General features: G+C 36.3%; 1 protein-coding gene across 1 annotated transcript in view; it reads left to right on the top strand.

Moving 5' to 3' along the window:
- The window catches only part of LOC110462429 (DNA polymerase alpha catalytic subunit-like), a 40,805-nt gene extending 27,824 nt beyond the window's left edge, over window positions 1–12,981 (top strand). Inside the window, exons 27-38 of the mRNA XM_021516378.1 lie at window positions 623–655; window positions 992–1,084; window positions 1,719–1,924; window positions 2,279–2,411; window positions 3,347–3,478; window positions 4,403–4,478; window positions 5,410–5,508; window positions 7,440–7,624; window positions 8,427–8,558; window positions 9,175–9,291; window positions 10,370–10,463; window positions 12,810–12,981. Coding sequence (XP_021372053.1) covers window positions 623–655; window positions 992–1,084; window positions 1,719–1,924; window positions 2,279–2,411; window positions 3,347–3,478; window positions 4,403–4,478; window positions 5,410–5,508; window positions 7,440–7,624; window positions 8,427–8,558; window positions 9,175–9,291; window positions 10,370–10,463; window positions 12,810–12,964 — 1,455 coding nt within the window. The 3' untranslated portion in view covers window positions 12,965–12,981. The remainder of the gene's footprint in view (window positions 1–622; window positions 656–991; window positions 1,085–1,718; window positions 1,925–2,278; window positions 2,412–3,346; window positions 3,479–4,402; window positions 4,479–5,409; window positions 5,509–7,439; window positions 7,625–8,426; window positions 8,559–9,174; window positions 9,292–10,369; window positions 10,464–12,809) is intronic.
- The last annotated feature ends 4,037 nt before the right edge of the window (window positions 12,982–17,018 follow it).

The following is a 17,018-nucleotide window of genomic DNA, read 5'->3' as shown; positions in this document are numbered from 1 at the left end:
AAATTTCAAAAATCTTCTTCTCAAGACCCAGATATGGTAGAATCAAATACTCTTCATAGATGGAAGGGTCTTAAGGTGCTTTACCAAAATTGTGAATTTCTTGACCCTGGGGTCTCATGTTTCCCCCTTGGGAGGGGGTAAACTTTACTATAGATTATATAGGGAAATCACATTTTGGACCAACATTTGTTATGGTTTATAATGGCAAATGATACTTTGAATATAACATGTTCATAGCTTGATTGGAATAATAACCCTGAGTTGACAGTTTGATACTTTTTTGAAAATTTTGAGCCAGCCCTATGCTAAAATTTCTTCATTTTCCTTGTTTAGAATCAGAGGTGCTAGTTTCAAATACTTTTTAGTCTTAAATCTGTAAGCTAGATATTTAATAGGGTGGTTTTATTGATTTTTGTCACTTTGAATAATATTTTTGTTCATGTTAAAATCAAACCAACTCTGTATAAATATATCAGGTGACCGTTAAGGCCCATGGGCCTCTTGTTTAAATGAGCAAAGAGGAAAAAGTTTTAAAATAAGCCTTAATATAAATCGTTATGTGTTTGAATTCACGATTTGCCCTTATTTGATTCTAATTTTGCATCTTCTTTGTCTTTCACAGATTCTAATGAAAACCAAAGATTTAGTACAAGGGGTGAGACATTAATTTTATTATGACATTAATCGCTATTAGAGATAAAATCTGACACTTTTTCTGACCAATGTTTTGGTTGTCAATATGATATTTTAGCTAAATCGACAAATTCTTACTAGTATGTTTTGCTATGTGTCTGAAAATGCATTTTTCTAATATGTGTGTAAGTTTGCTACTTTTTCTTCCACAGCAGACAATATATATTTGTTAATTGAAATGATAGACTTATAGAGTGACCAGGCTAGTATTTGATGTGTTTTGCGTGTTGCCATCGCTACTGTAATATTGTGGAGATCCTATAAAACATTTGTGCTAGTCTTTGTCTCGTTGTTATAGATGAACCTTGATGTGATCTATGGAGACACTGACTCCATCATGGTCAACACCAATTGTACAGACCTGGACGTCGTCTATAAGCTCGGAAACAAGGTACTGACCACACTGTAGTAATGTACAAACCTGTCTATAGCAACACCTGTCTGTAATTTCCATTTTAGTAATTCAGTATCATATGGGAAATTATCTGTTTGGGTGGTCAGGTGGTGCAGTAGATAACACGCTCTCCTTTCATTAAGATGGCTGGGTTTGATTCCCCAATCGGACGTGAAAAGATATGGCGTTTATGGGTTTTCTCTGGGCACTCAGGTTTCCTCCAGCATTAAGACCTGTCACCAACATCTGGGTCAACAAGAGTGTTTAAACTTGTTTCATAATATTGTAAAATAAGTAGAGTTGATAATGGTCTGTTCTACTTCATCTCTATTTATTTCAATTTCAGTATAAAGTCTGAAAGAAAACAAAATTGATGAGTACAAAGGATATAAAAAAGAGTGGAAGAATCAAGAACTTTATAAAGTTCAATATTATCTGATGATTTTGCATTATACCTCAGAAATAAAAAATAAAAAAAAAACAATTTTATAGTTTTTCTTCTATTTGTAATAAAATATGTATCACATATTGTGAAGATTGTTTATAAGATAAAATAATGCATTTGTGGGGATTGTAAATGATCATGACATGTTTGTGAAGATTGTGATAATTACATGATATATTTGTACAGGTGAAGGGTGAGGTAAACAAGCTGTACCGCCTACTAGAGATTGACATCGACGGTGTTTTCCAGTCCATGCTTCTCCTCAAAAAGAAAAAATATGCAGCACTCAACGTCACAAAGGGCGCAGATGGTAAATACACGACACAGCGAGAACTGAAGGGGCTGGATATCGTGAGACGTGACTGGTCGGATCTAGCCAAGGAGGCAGGAAAGTAAGTGATGTTCAGATCCTTGAGAGGACAAAGCTTGCCAGAGTAAGAGAGATCTTAATGTAATACGGAAAGGACTCGGAGAATATTAATGTATGGAAAAGAAAATATCAATGTAAGTTTTGGGTATTTTGTATTTAATTAAGAAAAAAAATACTCTTGCATTGTTTGAATTTTAGGTCATATACCCCTTATGGGGTTAAAATAAGGGGTCAATAGAAACCCTGATGTTTACTTTAAACACTGAAATGACTCTAGTTAATGATCATTAGATATATAAATTTTTGGATTTCATCTTTTCGAGAAGATTCATTATCATATAAGACTAGCAATTGTCATGTTGTGCATTTGGTTCAGTTTCGTCGTTGACCAGATCCTTTCGGGCGAATCCAAGGAAACAGTTGTGGAGAATATTCACAACAAATTGATGGAAGTTGGAGAAAAGGTCAATGACAATCAGGTTCCGGTGGAACTCTTCTTCATCACCAAGGTAAATACATCTCATATTTTAGACCGAGCCACTAGCTTTCCACAACCATCCAGGAGAGATAGTACCCCCTTGCATGGCAGAGCTCTTCAAAAAAGCTTGCTTCAAGAAGTGATTTGAATATTGTTTTGATGGGTGTGAGACACAAATAGAATTTGAATACGAGTAAGCTACAGTTCAGGTGTTGGGTGCATCAATAAAGCAGAACTTTATTATTATGATAATTATTTTTATACAAAGTTTATTTTGATATAGTGCTACATCTTGCTATAATAATCCACTCTAGGGTGCTTTACAATACATACCGATAGTCAGTACAATTTGAATATTTTTCAGATGCTAACTTATTAAGTCTTACCTATTAGGTCCTATGCCACTTGGCAAATACCTCCATGTTTGTATGTGCTTGTATGTATGCTGGAGGCATCATTTTATCATAGGTGCCACCTTACGTAGGTTGTTAAAACAGACTCGTCAGAGCCTCGCCTCTGACCATTTTATACTCAAGATTATTGGAGTTGTATGATCAGGATTAAAAATTGTTCATGCTACGATAACCTCGTAGATTGAACCCCAGCCATCCGAGTGGTAGTCTGAATGTTCACTACTCTGCCAATTTTGCCCGTCAACCCTTTCACCACTGTAGACCATAATGAACTCATCCAGATCAAAGCATGGTAGAGTCTACTAAGTTACAGAGGGGTGAAAGGGTTAAAAGAAAGAATGAAAGTTAAGACTCGGATTAGATGATATAAGGAAAATTGTTCGACAATTTCTTTCCTGAATCTATTGAGAAAAGAATTCAATAAATAAATCACAAACTCCTTAGATTTCCTTCAGTTGTTGGATTGCTTTGAAATGTTTTCAACTTGAAACTTATTTTATTGAAGTAATTTATATTACATCTCCCATTTTGTATTTTCACTGTTGTATTTCAGGCACTAACAAAAAACCCAGAGGATTACCCTGACAAGAAAAGTCTACCTCATGTACAAGTAGCATTGCGATTCAACAGTAAGGGAGGCAAGAAAATGAGGGCGGGAGACACTGTGCCTTATATCATCTGTCAGGTATGCAGTGACTCATAGAATCTTTTACACCCTTGGGGGTCATGTCAGAGAATCTCATCCTAACGGGGAAGATTCTTAAATGCCATACAAGAGGCTTGCCCAATTTTTGGCAAATTAAGAATCTTTCCCTGAGAGTTGAGCTTCTCCATCTCACCTCCAGGGGATGAATGATTCTTTTTCTCTTACCCCATTGACTGTCATATGCATAACGCAGTGTTGAGGTTAAGGGCTTCATGATTTCATTATGTTAACCCTTTCACTACTATAGACCATAATGGATTCATCCAGATCAATGCATTGTAGAGTCTACTTAAGTTATATAGGGATGAAAGGGTTAAATATGAATAAAGCGTGAGAAGAATAACTTGTCAAGATTCCTATTTGGTTCAATAACATAGAATTACACCTATCCCAATATAAATCATATGGGAGTAAAGCCTGTACGACACCCTACCACCCACCCAACATAAACAGAAGATACAATAAAACCCTGTTGTAATGCCACCCCTTATACTGCCAAACCCGCATACCACCATTATTTTACTCAGAACTTATTTCCCCAACGTAAATGCGCCCGTTGTAACGCCAAACCCGCATACCGCCATCCCATCCCCATCATATTCCCAAAACAAATGGTTAAAATTACACTAAACAGCTGTATATTTTGCATGCTCAACAGCTTGATACATTAAATTACAATTTTGAGGGGAGGAAAAAGGTATTCTATAGGTTATTATTATTATTTCAAAGTTAAATTTCAGTTGGTGAGTGAACACTTGGGTTCAAAACGGTAAACCTGATATACTGAACTTGTTATGTTGCCAAAATCACAGAGGACAGAAGGTGGCGGTATAACAAGGTTTTTACTGTATATCAGTGTTCTGTGTTGGTTCCTGTCACATGGGGAGTGTTTTGTATTTACAGGATGGCTCCACTTTAGCAGCTTCACAGCGGGCGTATCATCCTGATGAACTGGCTAAAAGTGAAACACTCACAGTTGGTAGGTACCTTACATGATCTCTTATTGAAATTGTGTGTAAAAGTAGGTTGGATAATATAGAATTATGTCATGGAGGCACGGTAGTCTAGTGGTAGGACGCCGGGCTCGTGACCGACGCCGGGCTCGTGACCGAAGGGTTGCGAGTTCACTCTCGTCACGGCACTGTTGTACGTTTGAGCAAGATACTTTACTCCACTTGTTCCAGTCTACTCAGCTGTAAATGAGTACGTGGTTGGGTAGTGCTGGAGTTGTAAAATGCCAGCTGTGGGCGCCGAAATGGCAGCACCGGCTGTATGCTCCCCAGGGAATGAGAAAGATATAAGTTTCTTGCAAACGCCCTATAACCACGGTTAATAATATGTGAACCACTTTGAGACGACCTACAAACTAGGTTGTGATATATATAAGAAACTCTAATTATTTTAGAATTATCAGAATAGCATGGAACTTTCATGTTGTGATGTAAGAAATATTTTCAGAAAGAGAGAAGAAAAACAAGAATTTTAACTTTATTTGTTGGAGACTATACAGATAAAGGAAAACTTTGATGTTCCTAATGGATATGTGCTGTTTTAAACCAATCTCCACATGTTTTTGATAAAAACAAACCAAGAGGGTGGTCTAGAAAAATCAACTTCTTTTAATACTTTACTAAACAAATAACCAGTTGGTAAACTCAATTTATCTTCTGACAGTGAATTATGGAAAGCACCACCTTCAATTATTGGCAACTGAATCTTTTTCACTTCATGCCAAAGCACTTTCTTGTATAAAGCAAATTTGGTGCTTATATGAAAAATACATAATTAAGTGTGTTCATATGGTAAAATGCAGTATTAAGAATTTTGTGACAATTTTTTCATTCAGCTGAAAAATGAATGCCCTTACATGAGTGTGGTAGGATTAATATCTATTGTATGTTTTTGTCCAGACTTCAAGTATTACCTGGCTCACCAAGTCCATCCTGTTGTGTCTCGTCTCTGTGATCCTATAGAGGGCACAGATGCAGCTCATCTGGCCGAATGTCTAGGTAAGTAAGGCTCTAATCCATAGGGGGGCAGGGGTCACGTTCATCTGGCCGAATGTCTGGGTAAGTAAGACTCTAATCCATAGGGGGCAGGGGGCACGCTCATCTGGCCGAATGTCTGGGTAAGTAAGACTCTAATCCATAGGGGGCAGGGGGCACGCTCATCTGTCCAAATGTCTGGGTAAGTAAGACTCTAATCCGCAGGGGGCACGCTCATCTGGCTAAGTAAGACTCTAATCCATAGGGGGCAGGGGGCACGCTCATCTGGCCGAATGTCTGGGTAAGTAAGACTCTAATCCATAGGGGGCAGGGGGCACGCTCATCTGTCCAAATGTCTGGGTAAGTAAGACTCTAATCCGCAGGGGGCACGCTCATCTGGCTAAGTAAGACTCTAATACATAGGGGGCAGGGGTCACGCTCATCTGGCCGAATGTCTGGGTAAGTAAGACTCTAATCCATAGGGGGCAGGGGGCACGCTCATCTGACCGAATGTCTGGGTAAGTAAGAATCTAATACATAGGGGGCAGGGGTCACGCTCATCTGGCCGAATGTCTTGCTAAGTAAGACTAATACATAGGGGGCAGGGGTCACGCCCATCTGGACAAATGTCTGGCTAAGTAAGACTCTAATACATAGAGGGCAGGGGTCACGCTCATCTGGACGAATTTCTGGCTAAGCAACCTCACAACTAAATCCTTCGTAAATCAATATGGATTGTTTACTGACTACAAAACCTTTATTTGCTTGCAAAACTCCATCTATTTTCTTATAATTACATGTAATTTGCTTATAAAGATATTGTTGTTAATTATATACTAAATATCCACCATTGCTTCAACATTACTTTTCATCACCTGTGTGAAACAAGAAAAGCATCGAAATGAAATAAGCCTACAGCTTGAGGCCAAATTTGACTAAAGGTTCACTATGGAATTGTAAAATAGCTGGATTACAGGGATAATTTTAAAAGAAAACAGATTCTCTCCAGTCACTGTCTATATGTTGTCATCTGTACAATTGGTGGCATTAAGAAGGCCAACAGTGATGATAGTATGACAACTGTATTAGTTGAGGATGGATTTAGGATGTCTGATGGTACAGTGGGACCTAGGCCACTTTCGCGTATTCGGTTGAAATGGTTGAACCTGTAAAGAAAATGACCGGAACAGATCTGAACCGAGGCTGACCTCAGGAATATTCGGCACGTGAAGATTGAGGGGTCCAGACGTACCTGACCGAAACTAAAGTGCTGACTATTGCTAGTTTGCATTATTTATTTCTAAAACAATGTCAAGCCACATGTAGTTTTTAAGATACGTTATGTAATTCAGTGGACGCGTGAAAGAAGGGCATACTATTCTTGATACATCGTTATTTATTTTCTGAAACTGTGCATTTTTAGCTGCTTATAGAACGGTCTAAGTGTGTTCGTTTATTGTGGAATATTTCTGTGCCACCTGTACCATTTCAAGCAGGATACGTTAATGTAACCCGAGTTAACTTCTGTATACTGGGGAATTTTCGCTGCTGTTTAATATTTCGCCTGTTTTGCCCTCCTTATTTAGGGCAAATATATCATTACAGCGAACAGTTGTAAACAACAGAATATACATGGTTATTAAATGTTAAGTGCAAATTTGATATTTGGTGAAAATGGATTTTACCGTCAAAGGACAAACACTAACTGGTATACAGTATTCATGAGCCAAATGGGTTGGCTCTATGTCCCCACAAGCTTTGATTTAAGTAACAATTTGAATACAACTTTTTCACTGATTTCTTAATAATATGGAACAATTGTATTTTAGGAGGTTTGAGAGTTTGAGTTAGTGAAATTGCAAGTCCCATTTGCTCTGCATAATTACTCACTCTAATCAATAAAATGATTCCTTCTGTAATCTGAGTGATTATATTGTATTAATGTTACTGTACAGGACTAGAACCAGCGGGATACAGGCAAACCAGCCGGACTCAGGACGAGGAGGAGGAGGACGCCTTGTTAGGGGGTACAGATATGTCGGATGAGGAAAAATTCAAAGATTGCGACCGCTTCAAGTTTAAATGTCCGAGTGCTAGCTGTGGAAGAGAAATTATCTTTGACAGCGTATTTACTGGAGCGGTAAGATAACGTGAATTCTATGTCGTAAACTCTTTTTTATTGTTGTCCAAAAAGCTGTATACTGGACATGATTTGGTAGGAATTATTATATTTAATAGTTTTTGTGTCGCCTGCCAAAAGCTGGTGACACATAGGTATTGCTATGTCGGCGGCGGCGGCGTTCGCACAGAGGTTTTCGTGCGATAACTTGAGTTTCCTTGGGCCGATCAAACTCAAACTTAATGCATTGCCTTCTTACCAAAAGTGCTTGCTTGGGCNTAATAGTTTTTGTGTCGCCTGCCAAAAGCTGGTGACACATAGGTATTGCTATGTCGGCGGCGGCGGCGTCCGCACAGAGGTTTTCGTGCGATAACTGGAGTTTCCTTGGGCTGATCAAACTCAAACTTAATGCAGTGCTTCCTAACCAAAAGTGCTTGCTTGGGATTGCTTTTCAGGTCCAAAGGTCAAGGTCACTGTTACTATAAATAGAAAATCTGTTTTCGTGCGATTACTTGAGTTTCCTTTGGCCGATCAAATTCAGACTTCATGCAGTGCTAAGCACAATCTCCCAGCTTCCTGCGCAGGCGACACATCCACTTCCATGGAATTCTTGTGTTTGAATAGATTGCTAGGTATTAGAAATTTTCTGAAGTGGTACTTCTGTTTAAATTGTATTGTTTGTCTCGAGTCCTAACCATAATGTAATATATTTAAACCTTGTAAGTCCAATTGGTTTAGTAAGTAAAAAGAGTGTTATTGTAACAAGTCAACAAGATATCTTTTCCGCAGCTGCATGATATTATGTTGTGTTTTGTATTGTTAGGAACAGGAAATTGATTGTTCCCTGGCCAGGTGTACAAACCCGCAGTGTCGGAGTCAGCCTAACGAGAGCTTGCAACAGATAGCCAACCAAATGGTCATGACAATACGCAAACATATCCGAAAATATTATGAGGTAGATTATTTTATATTCGTAAATATCTTTCAATGAACCTTCATGATCATCAAAGTTTAAGTTCAGTTTAAAGAAAAATGATGAATATAATTGATCTACAACTTTAATTTGAAGGACCAAGGTTTCAAAATTGCTGCAAGACATAGTTGAAATGATGTATCCCATTACACACATATATTGACGTTAGCATGTTTTCTTAATCTGAGATCGAGATCACAAACTTCTTTTCCTAATACAAATGTAATCTGTTAATTGTGAAAGGGATTTATCAGCTGTGAGACATGCATAGCAATCTTGCCACTTCTACAGTACACAGTTAAACATGTAGACTTGTTCCTTGATCAAAGGTGGGTTTTTTTGTGTTCGTTATGGACAAAAAAAAAGAAAATGATGCAAGAATTAAAGAAATAATTTAAAAACAACAAACTGATTTGTGTTTATTTGTGATGAAACACTGTCTCACACAAGCAACAACAGATTTTCTGAGCTCATCGTTCTATTGGGTGCCAAATAGTTAGAAATCTTGATCAATTTGATTGTATGTAACTAAATGACTTATCTGATCTGACAGGTCTGGTCGTATGTTTATGCATTGATGACCATTGTCTCATTTCAGGGTTGGTTGAAATGTGACGACACTACCTGTGGTCATGTGACCCGTCGACTGCCACTGATCTTCCAGAGAAGTCACCCGATCTGTCCTGCCTGCCATAAAGGACACTTGAATGCCTGTGTATGTATCTCCTTATAACTTGTACTGGTTGATCAGTACATCCTAGAGCTGTCACAATATATCGCAAAACAGGTATATCGCAATACACTGGTATATCGCAATACACTGGTATATTGTATCCTACCACAATACACAGATGAAATATTGCTGTATCACAATATTTTTAAAAGCTTATTTTGATGTATCTCAATCTGCTTAGTAATCTAACTTTGCAAATTACTACAGATTCTAACAGATATGCTAATAAGCATAAAACAGGCTTTTAGTAGTGGTGGGGAATCAGTTCAAATTTTGTAATCGATGGTTGGTTTGACAAATTATTGTTAAATTGAGCACGTCTTTCCTATGACAATATATCGGGATACGTATCGCAGTATATGCATTCTGTATTGCAATATATCGTGATACACTCTTGGCATATTGTGACACCCCTTATACATCCCACAATATCTTGAAATATGAATTGCAATAATTGTGATGAATATTTTACGAGGTGTTCCTAGTATGTTTATATTTTCAGTATACTTCTAATAGCTATATATGTATATTTGTGATTGAGAGTCCATTCTTGTTGTGAGTGTTGATGGGAACCTGAAAAAACGTTATAGTCAGTGAGGAAATGTACATACCTAAGTTGAAATGTTTACAATAAACCTGAGTGGTGCGGAGTTGCAAAGAGAGCCTCATCACATCCTGGAATACCCTATTAGTTCAGTAACAACTGACTTGACTCAAACATGCAAGATTAATGAGTAATGTAACTTGTAATCAAATCAGTGATGATACATGTGTACACAGAGCATATATATATATGTATTTTAATAACAAGGTCTGATGGTCGTAATATAGCAAGTCATTTGATTATTATTAACTTGAAATAATTAAAAGTCTTGTATAATCATTAATGATGCAAGACATTCAGATCTTATGAGGGATGTATAAGCTGTTTTCTTTAGAGTTTCTGGGTAGTATTTCAAATTTCGTCTCCAAAATCCGAGGGTAGAATTTACTTTGTTGGTGAGATTGTTGATGTGACAGTCAAATTATTATTATTTTTTTGTTTTTTGTTTTTTTGCAGTACACAGATGCGATGCTATATCACCAAATGTGTTTCTACCAACATGTGTTTGACATTGACAAGGCCAGGAACCAACTGTCGGAGAGGGAGAGAGGTAAGTTATCTGTACAAATTAAAACTGGGGGAAAAAATGGATTGTTAATGGATTCAATCTTATTTTATGAGAAGTGTACTTCAGTGATACTGTCTCTAGTTTGCCTCGCATGTTCTAACCAGCTTTTGAACAGGGTTTTTTGCACTCACTGAAAAAAACACCTTAGTAAAGTTCTTAAAAGAGATGTTAAATTATTATAGTGTTTCCTTTGCAAGATACAGAACTTGTAGGTATGAAATATATACAGGGTAACATATATGTATACAGGGGTCTGTCTTATTTAGTGTTGGATAATATACCAAATGTTGTGAAAGTAAAATAGTATTTCTTATTTTCCTTTACAGAAATATATATAACTTAACATTTCGCCTCTGTATTGTGAAATCATTTTAAAACACCTCCATGAATTAGTGTATTGTGACCATCACAATTTAACGTGGGATAAATGATTTCTTTGAAAAGTCACATCTATTTATTCTAAGACTGCGGAGAAGAGTCAAGTACAGTCAGTAGATTTGTATGGCTATTACCAGCACCTTTCAGTAGATTTGTATGGGTATTACCAGCACCTTTCAGTAGATTTGGATGGGTATTACCAGCACCTCTCAGTACATTTGTATGGGTATTACCAGCACCTCTCAGTACATTTGTATGGGTATTATCAGCACCTCTCAGTAGATTTGTATGGGTATAACCAGCACCCCCTAGTAGATTTGTATGTGTATTATCAGCACCTCTCAGTACATTTGTATGGGTATTAGCAGCACCTCACAGTAGATTTGTATGGGTATTACCAGCACCCCCTAGTAGATTTGTATGGGTATAACCAGCACCTCTTAGTAGATTTGTATTGATATTATCAGCACCTCTCACAGTAGATTTGTATGGGTATTACCAGCACCTCTCAGTAGATTTGTATGGGTATTACCAGCACCTCTCAGTAGATTTGTATTGATATTATCAGCACCTCTCACAGTAGATTTGTATGGGTATTACCAGCACCTCTCAGTAGATTTGTATGGGTATTACCAGCACCTCACAGTAGATTTGTATTGATATTATCAGCACCTCTCACAGTAGATTTGTATGGGTATTACCAGCACCTCTCAGTACATTTGAATGGGTATTACCAGCACCTCTCACAGTAGATTTGTATGCGTATTACCAGCACCCCCTAGTAGATTTGTATGGGTATAACCAGCACCTCTCANATATATTTCTGTAAAGGAAAATAAGAAATACTATTTTACTTTCACAACATTTGGTATATTATCCAACACTAAATAAGACAGACCCCTGTATACATAGACGNCAGTAGATTTGTATTGATATTATCAGCACCTCTCACAGTAGATTTGTATGTGTATTACCAGCACCTCTCAGTAGATTTGTATGGGTATTACCAGCACCTCTCAGTACATTTGTATGCATATTATCAGCACCTCTCACAGTACATTTGTATGGGTATTACCAGCACCTGACAGTAGATTTGTATTGGTATAACCAGCATCTCTCAGTAGATTTGTATGGGTATTACCAGCACCTCACAGTAGATTTGTATGGGTATTACCAGCACCTCTTAGTAGATTTGTATGGGTATAACCAGCACCTATCAGTAGATTTGTATGGGTAGGTTCATAGCTCTATCATGTTAACCCTACCAACACCTCTTTATTTCTTGTCCATATACAAACTTTAGTGACTGATTACACTAAGCTAAAACTTGGTATGTTGGTTGAGCTTGGGAAGAAAAAAACTCTTTTTTTATTATTTTGTTTTGCTGCATTATCTGTCAAAGGTCAAAAGCACTGTTTCTGAAAATACATTTTATCAGGAATATGACTTGTTCAGAGGCTTACTTCAGCAGGAATGATCACACAATCTGGCTTGCCCTTGGAAAGTGAACCCTAGTGATTTAAGGTGTTGGTCATAGATTCATTGGTTAAAAGCACTCTTACTAAAGATACAATTTTACAGAAATAATAACCCCTTCAGAATGAATCGTACAAATCTCAAAGGGAAGATCTTCAATCAAAGTTCAAGGTCACTTAAAAATTAGATTACATAGAACAAATCATCTGTCCAGATGCTAACTTTGGATGTGGTTTATCAGAAGTCAAGGTCAGTTTATTGCTAAAAATAGATTGTCCTAAACCTGATTTTGAGGTAATGTGACCAACTAAAAATGCAACAGCAAATATTTCAAAACTGTATTGTAAACCATTTATGCACCAAATGATAGTTCTTTTACGGGGATGTATGCTACAACTGACAATTCTCTTTTTTATCTAAGTGTTAAATAATCTTGTGTACTGTATATCCCTAATATGAAATTATTTATTTCAGAAATTGCCAACATAAAGTCTAAGGAATTTGTTGCGAGTTATAACAAGCTGAAAGATGTGTCATCACGATGGTTGAAACAGAACTCCTATTCGGATGTGAATCTTGACTCGCTATTTGAAGGACTGTATGTACAAAAGAAAACTACTCCCAGTTAATGGGGTATTACTTTGATTAGGAACTAGTAAGTGGAGGGACTTTCAAGATGTCTTTATGATTTTTGTTGAAGATTTTAGCTATTAGGGAGACAGAAAAACATGTTATTTATGAAAACATTTTGAATAATGAAATTTCCAGAACAAAAATATGTAGAAAGGAAAATTAAAGAACATCATATAAAATGTTAAAATTATGCTTACGTTGACTGCCGAGTTATTAAGGGGAACCTGTAGCAATAAAGACATGTATTGTTGATGATGAAAACTTTGTGTCGTGGCCACAGTGGTGCTAAAGTCAACGAAAATGAAATATGACGGGATGATAGATGTCGTTACTTCTTTAGAGTGCTTGGAGTGTGTGGTGTTTTGCATTGCTAGGTGGCTCGTTGATAATACAAAAGTCTTGCATAAACCTCCCTCAATGTGCTCAAGGAGATGGCTCTTTAAGGAGGGTCCAGAATTCCACACCTAGACGAGGCAGTCCTAGTAAGGCAGTTTATGGTTGCTCAGTCACCCTTAAAAACACATGGATCAAAGTTTCTTGTTTATTTTGGATCACAGACAATAATGGACTAAATAAGAATCCTTAATTTTAATGGCCTTTTCATTCTAATATTTGTAATGAATCATCTTCTAGAACTTTTGTGAAAGGGAATTAATTTAGGATAAGATTGTATTTATTTATATATAAATGGTTCATTCAAACTATTAAATAACTGTTTAGTAGTGTTTAATATATATACATCAAAGAGGAAGTATCTGCTGCTTATTGCAAGTAGTTTTATTTTCAGATGACTTTTTTAATGATACTTTTACATAGGGATTGTTGGGACTATATTGAACAAACCTGAGTGCGAAGAAAATGTCTTGTATAGATTTGAATTATGTCAAAATAGATGTATACAATGTAAATTATTAATACATGTACAGGTTGTACGTATGATTATCGTAATGGCATTTATCCTGTGCAAATAAACATTGAAACTAAAGATGTTTGGAGTTTTATTGAAGCAATTCTCTTTTCATCAAGAAACCAGTATTCTTCCTTTATCCACCATTTACTATATATCAGGATTTGAAAAAAGATGATGACCAAAGCTCTTCCTATGTTGAGGGAAGGAGTCCATGTATGAGGGACATACTCATGTACCCCCAATTTATTAATATGGTTTTAGATGGACCTGGTCAAAGAACTATATATAAAGAATTGGTGCATCCAATTGGATCTTTTGGCAGAAACATACATTTCAAAATGGAACAGGGATTTGGATTTTTAAAAAGAGTATGGATGGTTGAGGAAAGTAAAAAGATTTCCTTTTAAGATAACTAAGGACACAACGTTACAGTGGTTACAGTATAGACTGGTGCATCGTATACTTCTTGCACCAAATCAAAGAGTTGACTCCCCCATGTGTACTGTTTGTAGAGAGAAAAGAAACTTTGTTGCATCTTTTTTACGAGTGCCCTCCGGTAAGTAAAGTTTGTGTCATGAATTGGAAAAATGGATAAAAGATAAAACTCTTTAAAATTAGTCTTTTCCCCAGTTTCAGTATTATTGGGGTAATACCAGAACACTACAATTAATGTGGTGTCGCTGTGTATGTAGCTGTTTAAGCAATATATTCATCTTTAAGTAGACTTCGTAAGATGTATGTTTGTTTCGAATTTTTAAAATCTCAAATATACTTCTATAAGTAACAGCAACCTTGACCTTTGTATGTACTGGAGGCAGAGTATATTGGTGTTTCCTTGCAGCTATTGTTTGCTTTGATGTGGTATCTGCAATTGAATGAATAAGGAATTTTCAAATTTTACTTACAAGGTTTTACATTCCGGAATAACAATCAGTTACGATAGTTTTGAACAACCGGGCCCAGATGCTTTATTACATTTTTACCAGTAGTGAAATATTGAAAATCATTCATTTTCTTTAATTAGTGAAAATATCATTGTTGCTGATTTGACCAATCAAAACACTGGTTACAAACTACCATGGGAAAAATTCAAGTGGCTCATTTGGTCAAAGCTTGTTAGCTTATGATACACAGGACTAGAGAAAATCCGTCTAGACATCAGCAACGCACGTTGGCAATTCAAATTATTGGATCTGAGAAAACTCGTGTCACATGCAATAGTGTCAACGTCTCAATGTCCAAAGTTAGGCTAAGCAGTTGTCGGAAAGTATAAGAGAACCAGAGTCATAAGTATAACTTACATAGGCGGTGTTGATATTTTGTCATCAGGATAAGTGGTGACAAAACAACTCTTCTAAATAATTAAATTATGATAGTAAATTGGCGTACTTTATTGAAAATATGAATTTCAGTGCTAACTTAATTAAATTCAGTAACTATAGGAATAATTTTTTAGCTCACCTGGCCCAAAGATTTTTAAGCAAGTTCATCTGAATATACCATATTCAAGGTCACATGGGTCGAAACATATATGTCCAAAACTTGAACCACTTCTCATAAATAAAAAAGTGGCCAGGATGATGATATTAAGCCAGTAGCATACCTTGATGAAAGGTTTGAAAAGCTTACTCAAAAGATAATTCAAGGTCACGAGGGTCAATACAGTTCTGAATAGCCAAAATACAAAGAATGGTGATATGTAACCACTAGCATCCTCAAATGAAGAGCTATCAAGTTTGTGCATCTGAATGACCTTGACATTTTCAAGATCACATGGTCAATTGTGTATAAATCTTAAGGATGTACACCTCTGAGAAGTCAAAAATTTCCTGTATTAAACTTTTTTTCTTATATGGATTTTTGGAAAAAGGAGTTAAATGGCATAGTAGAAAATGCAAAAAAAACTATGTCGGTGTGTTCGTTTTTGTGCTATGATCGGTCGAAGATACCAATTTAACACAACATGTGATTTTAGGTGATTTTTTGGGGTTTGACCATTTGCGGAACAAATTCATACAATTTCTTCAAAGTGTGTTATCAGATATGTATGAATGATTGTAGAATTAATAAAAATATTATTTTCTTTTAAATTATGTAAGTAAAATTTCTTAATCTTATTCTTTTAACTCAGGAAGTCGATTTTAGTTACCCCTCCCCCCTATTTTTTAATGAAAAAATACTCATTTTTTACCATTTTTTGCAGATTAAACGCTTGATATAAAAAGTTTTGGTATTAATATTTAATGAATTAACGGGCGGGCGGGCGAAACAGTGTCCGCTCGATATCTCGAGTAATTATTAACGGATTAACTTCAAACTTCACAACAAGGTTAATTACCATGAAACCACAGACAAGTTCGATAACCGCCATTATCCGACCGTAATTACTGGAGTTATTACCCTTGGTTTCATTAATGCGATGCATGCGTTCCATGATGTTGTATTGCACTCATGGATCTACTAGTTATGTTGAATGATTTCTCTTTTAATATCAATTACTCACAAATACTTCATATATTTCAATCATACAAACAACTGCTCATTCAATGTGTGACGGGCGTATTATATACCGCTCGCGGTAACCTTGTTTGACATATTTTTCAGATGCGTGTTTGCTAATAAACTTGATCATAATTTGTTAAATATTACAAAAACCCGTTACACCAGATCAAAACGAGACTTGAAACCTCAGAAGAGTACATCCTTAAGTCATCTTCTCAACAAGCAAATGGAAAAGGGTGGTGATATTCCGCAAGTTGCATCCTGGGTTGAAGAGTTTTAAAGTTTGTTCAAATGTATGTTCTTGTTTGACTTTCAAGGTCACAGAGGTCAAATGTGTTTGAATTTTTCAACAGGGTTCTTTCAAGTAGAGACACCAGGGCCCGTATTCATGAAACCGTTCTCATGCTCAGGTATGGATTCTGTGCTAAAGTCCAATTTCTTGTTTCAGTTATAGATTATTTTAAAAAAAAGAGTTAAGTTTGGGACAAAAATTGAAGACTTATAGCCGAATACTGTTTTCAATATTTAAGTTTAACTTTTTGATCATTGACATGATTCTGGTGAGTTACAAGAAATCTTGCTTGAGCACGAGATCAGTTTCATGAATATGGGCCCTGATCTTTTGCTTGTAGCTTAAT

The sequence above is a fragment of the Mizuhopecten yessoensis genome, unplaced genomic scaffold, assembly GCF_002113885.1.
Source record: "Mizuhopecten yessoensis strain PY_sf001 unplaced genomic scaffold, ASM211388v2 scaffold10797, whole genome shotgun sequence".
Taxonomy (NCBI): Eukaryota; Metazoa; Mollusca; class Bivalvia; order Pectinida; family Pectinidae; genus Mizuhopecten; species Mizuhopecten yessoensis.
The sequence above is the reverse complement of the archived record's forward strand: the minus strand, read 5'-3'. Positions and strand labels throughout refer to the sequence as shown.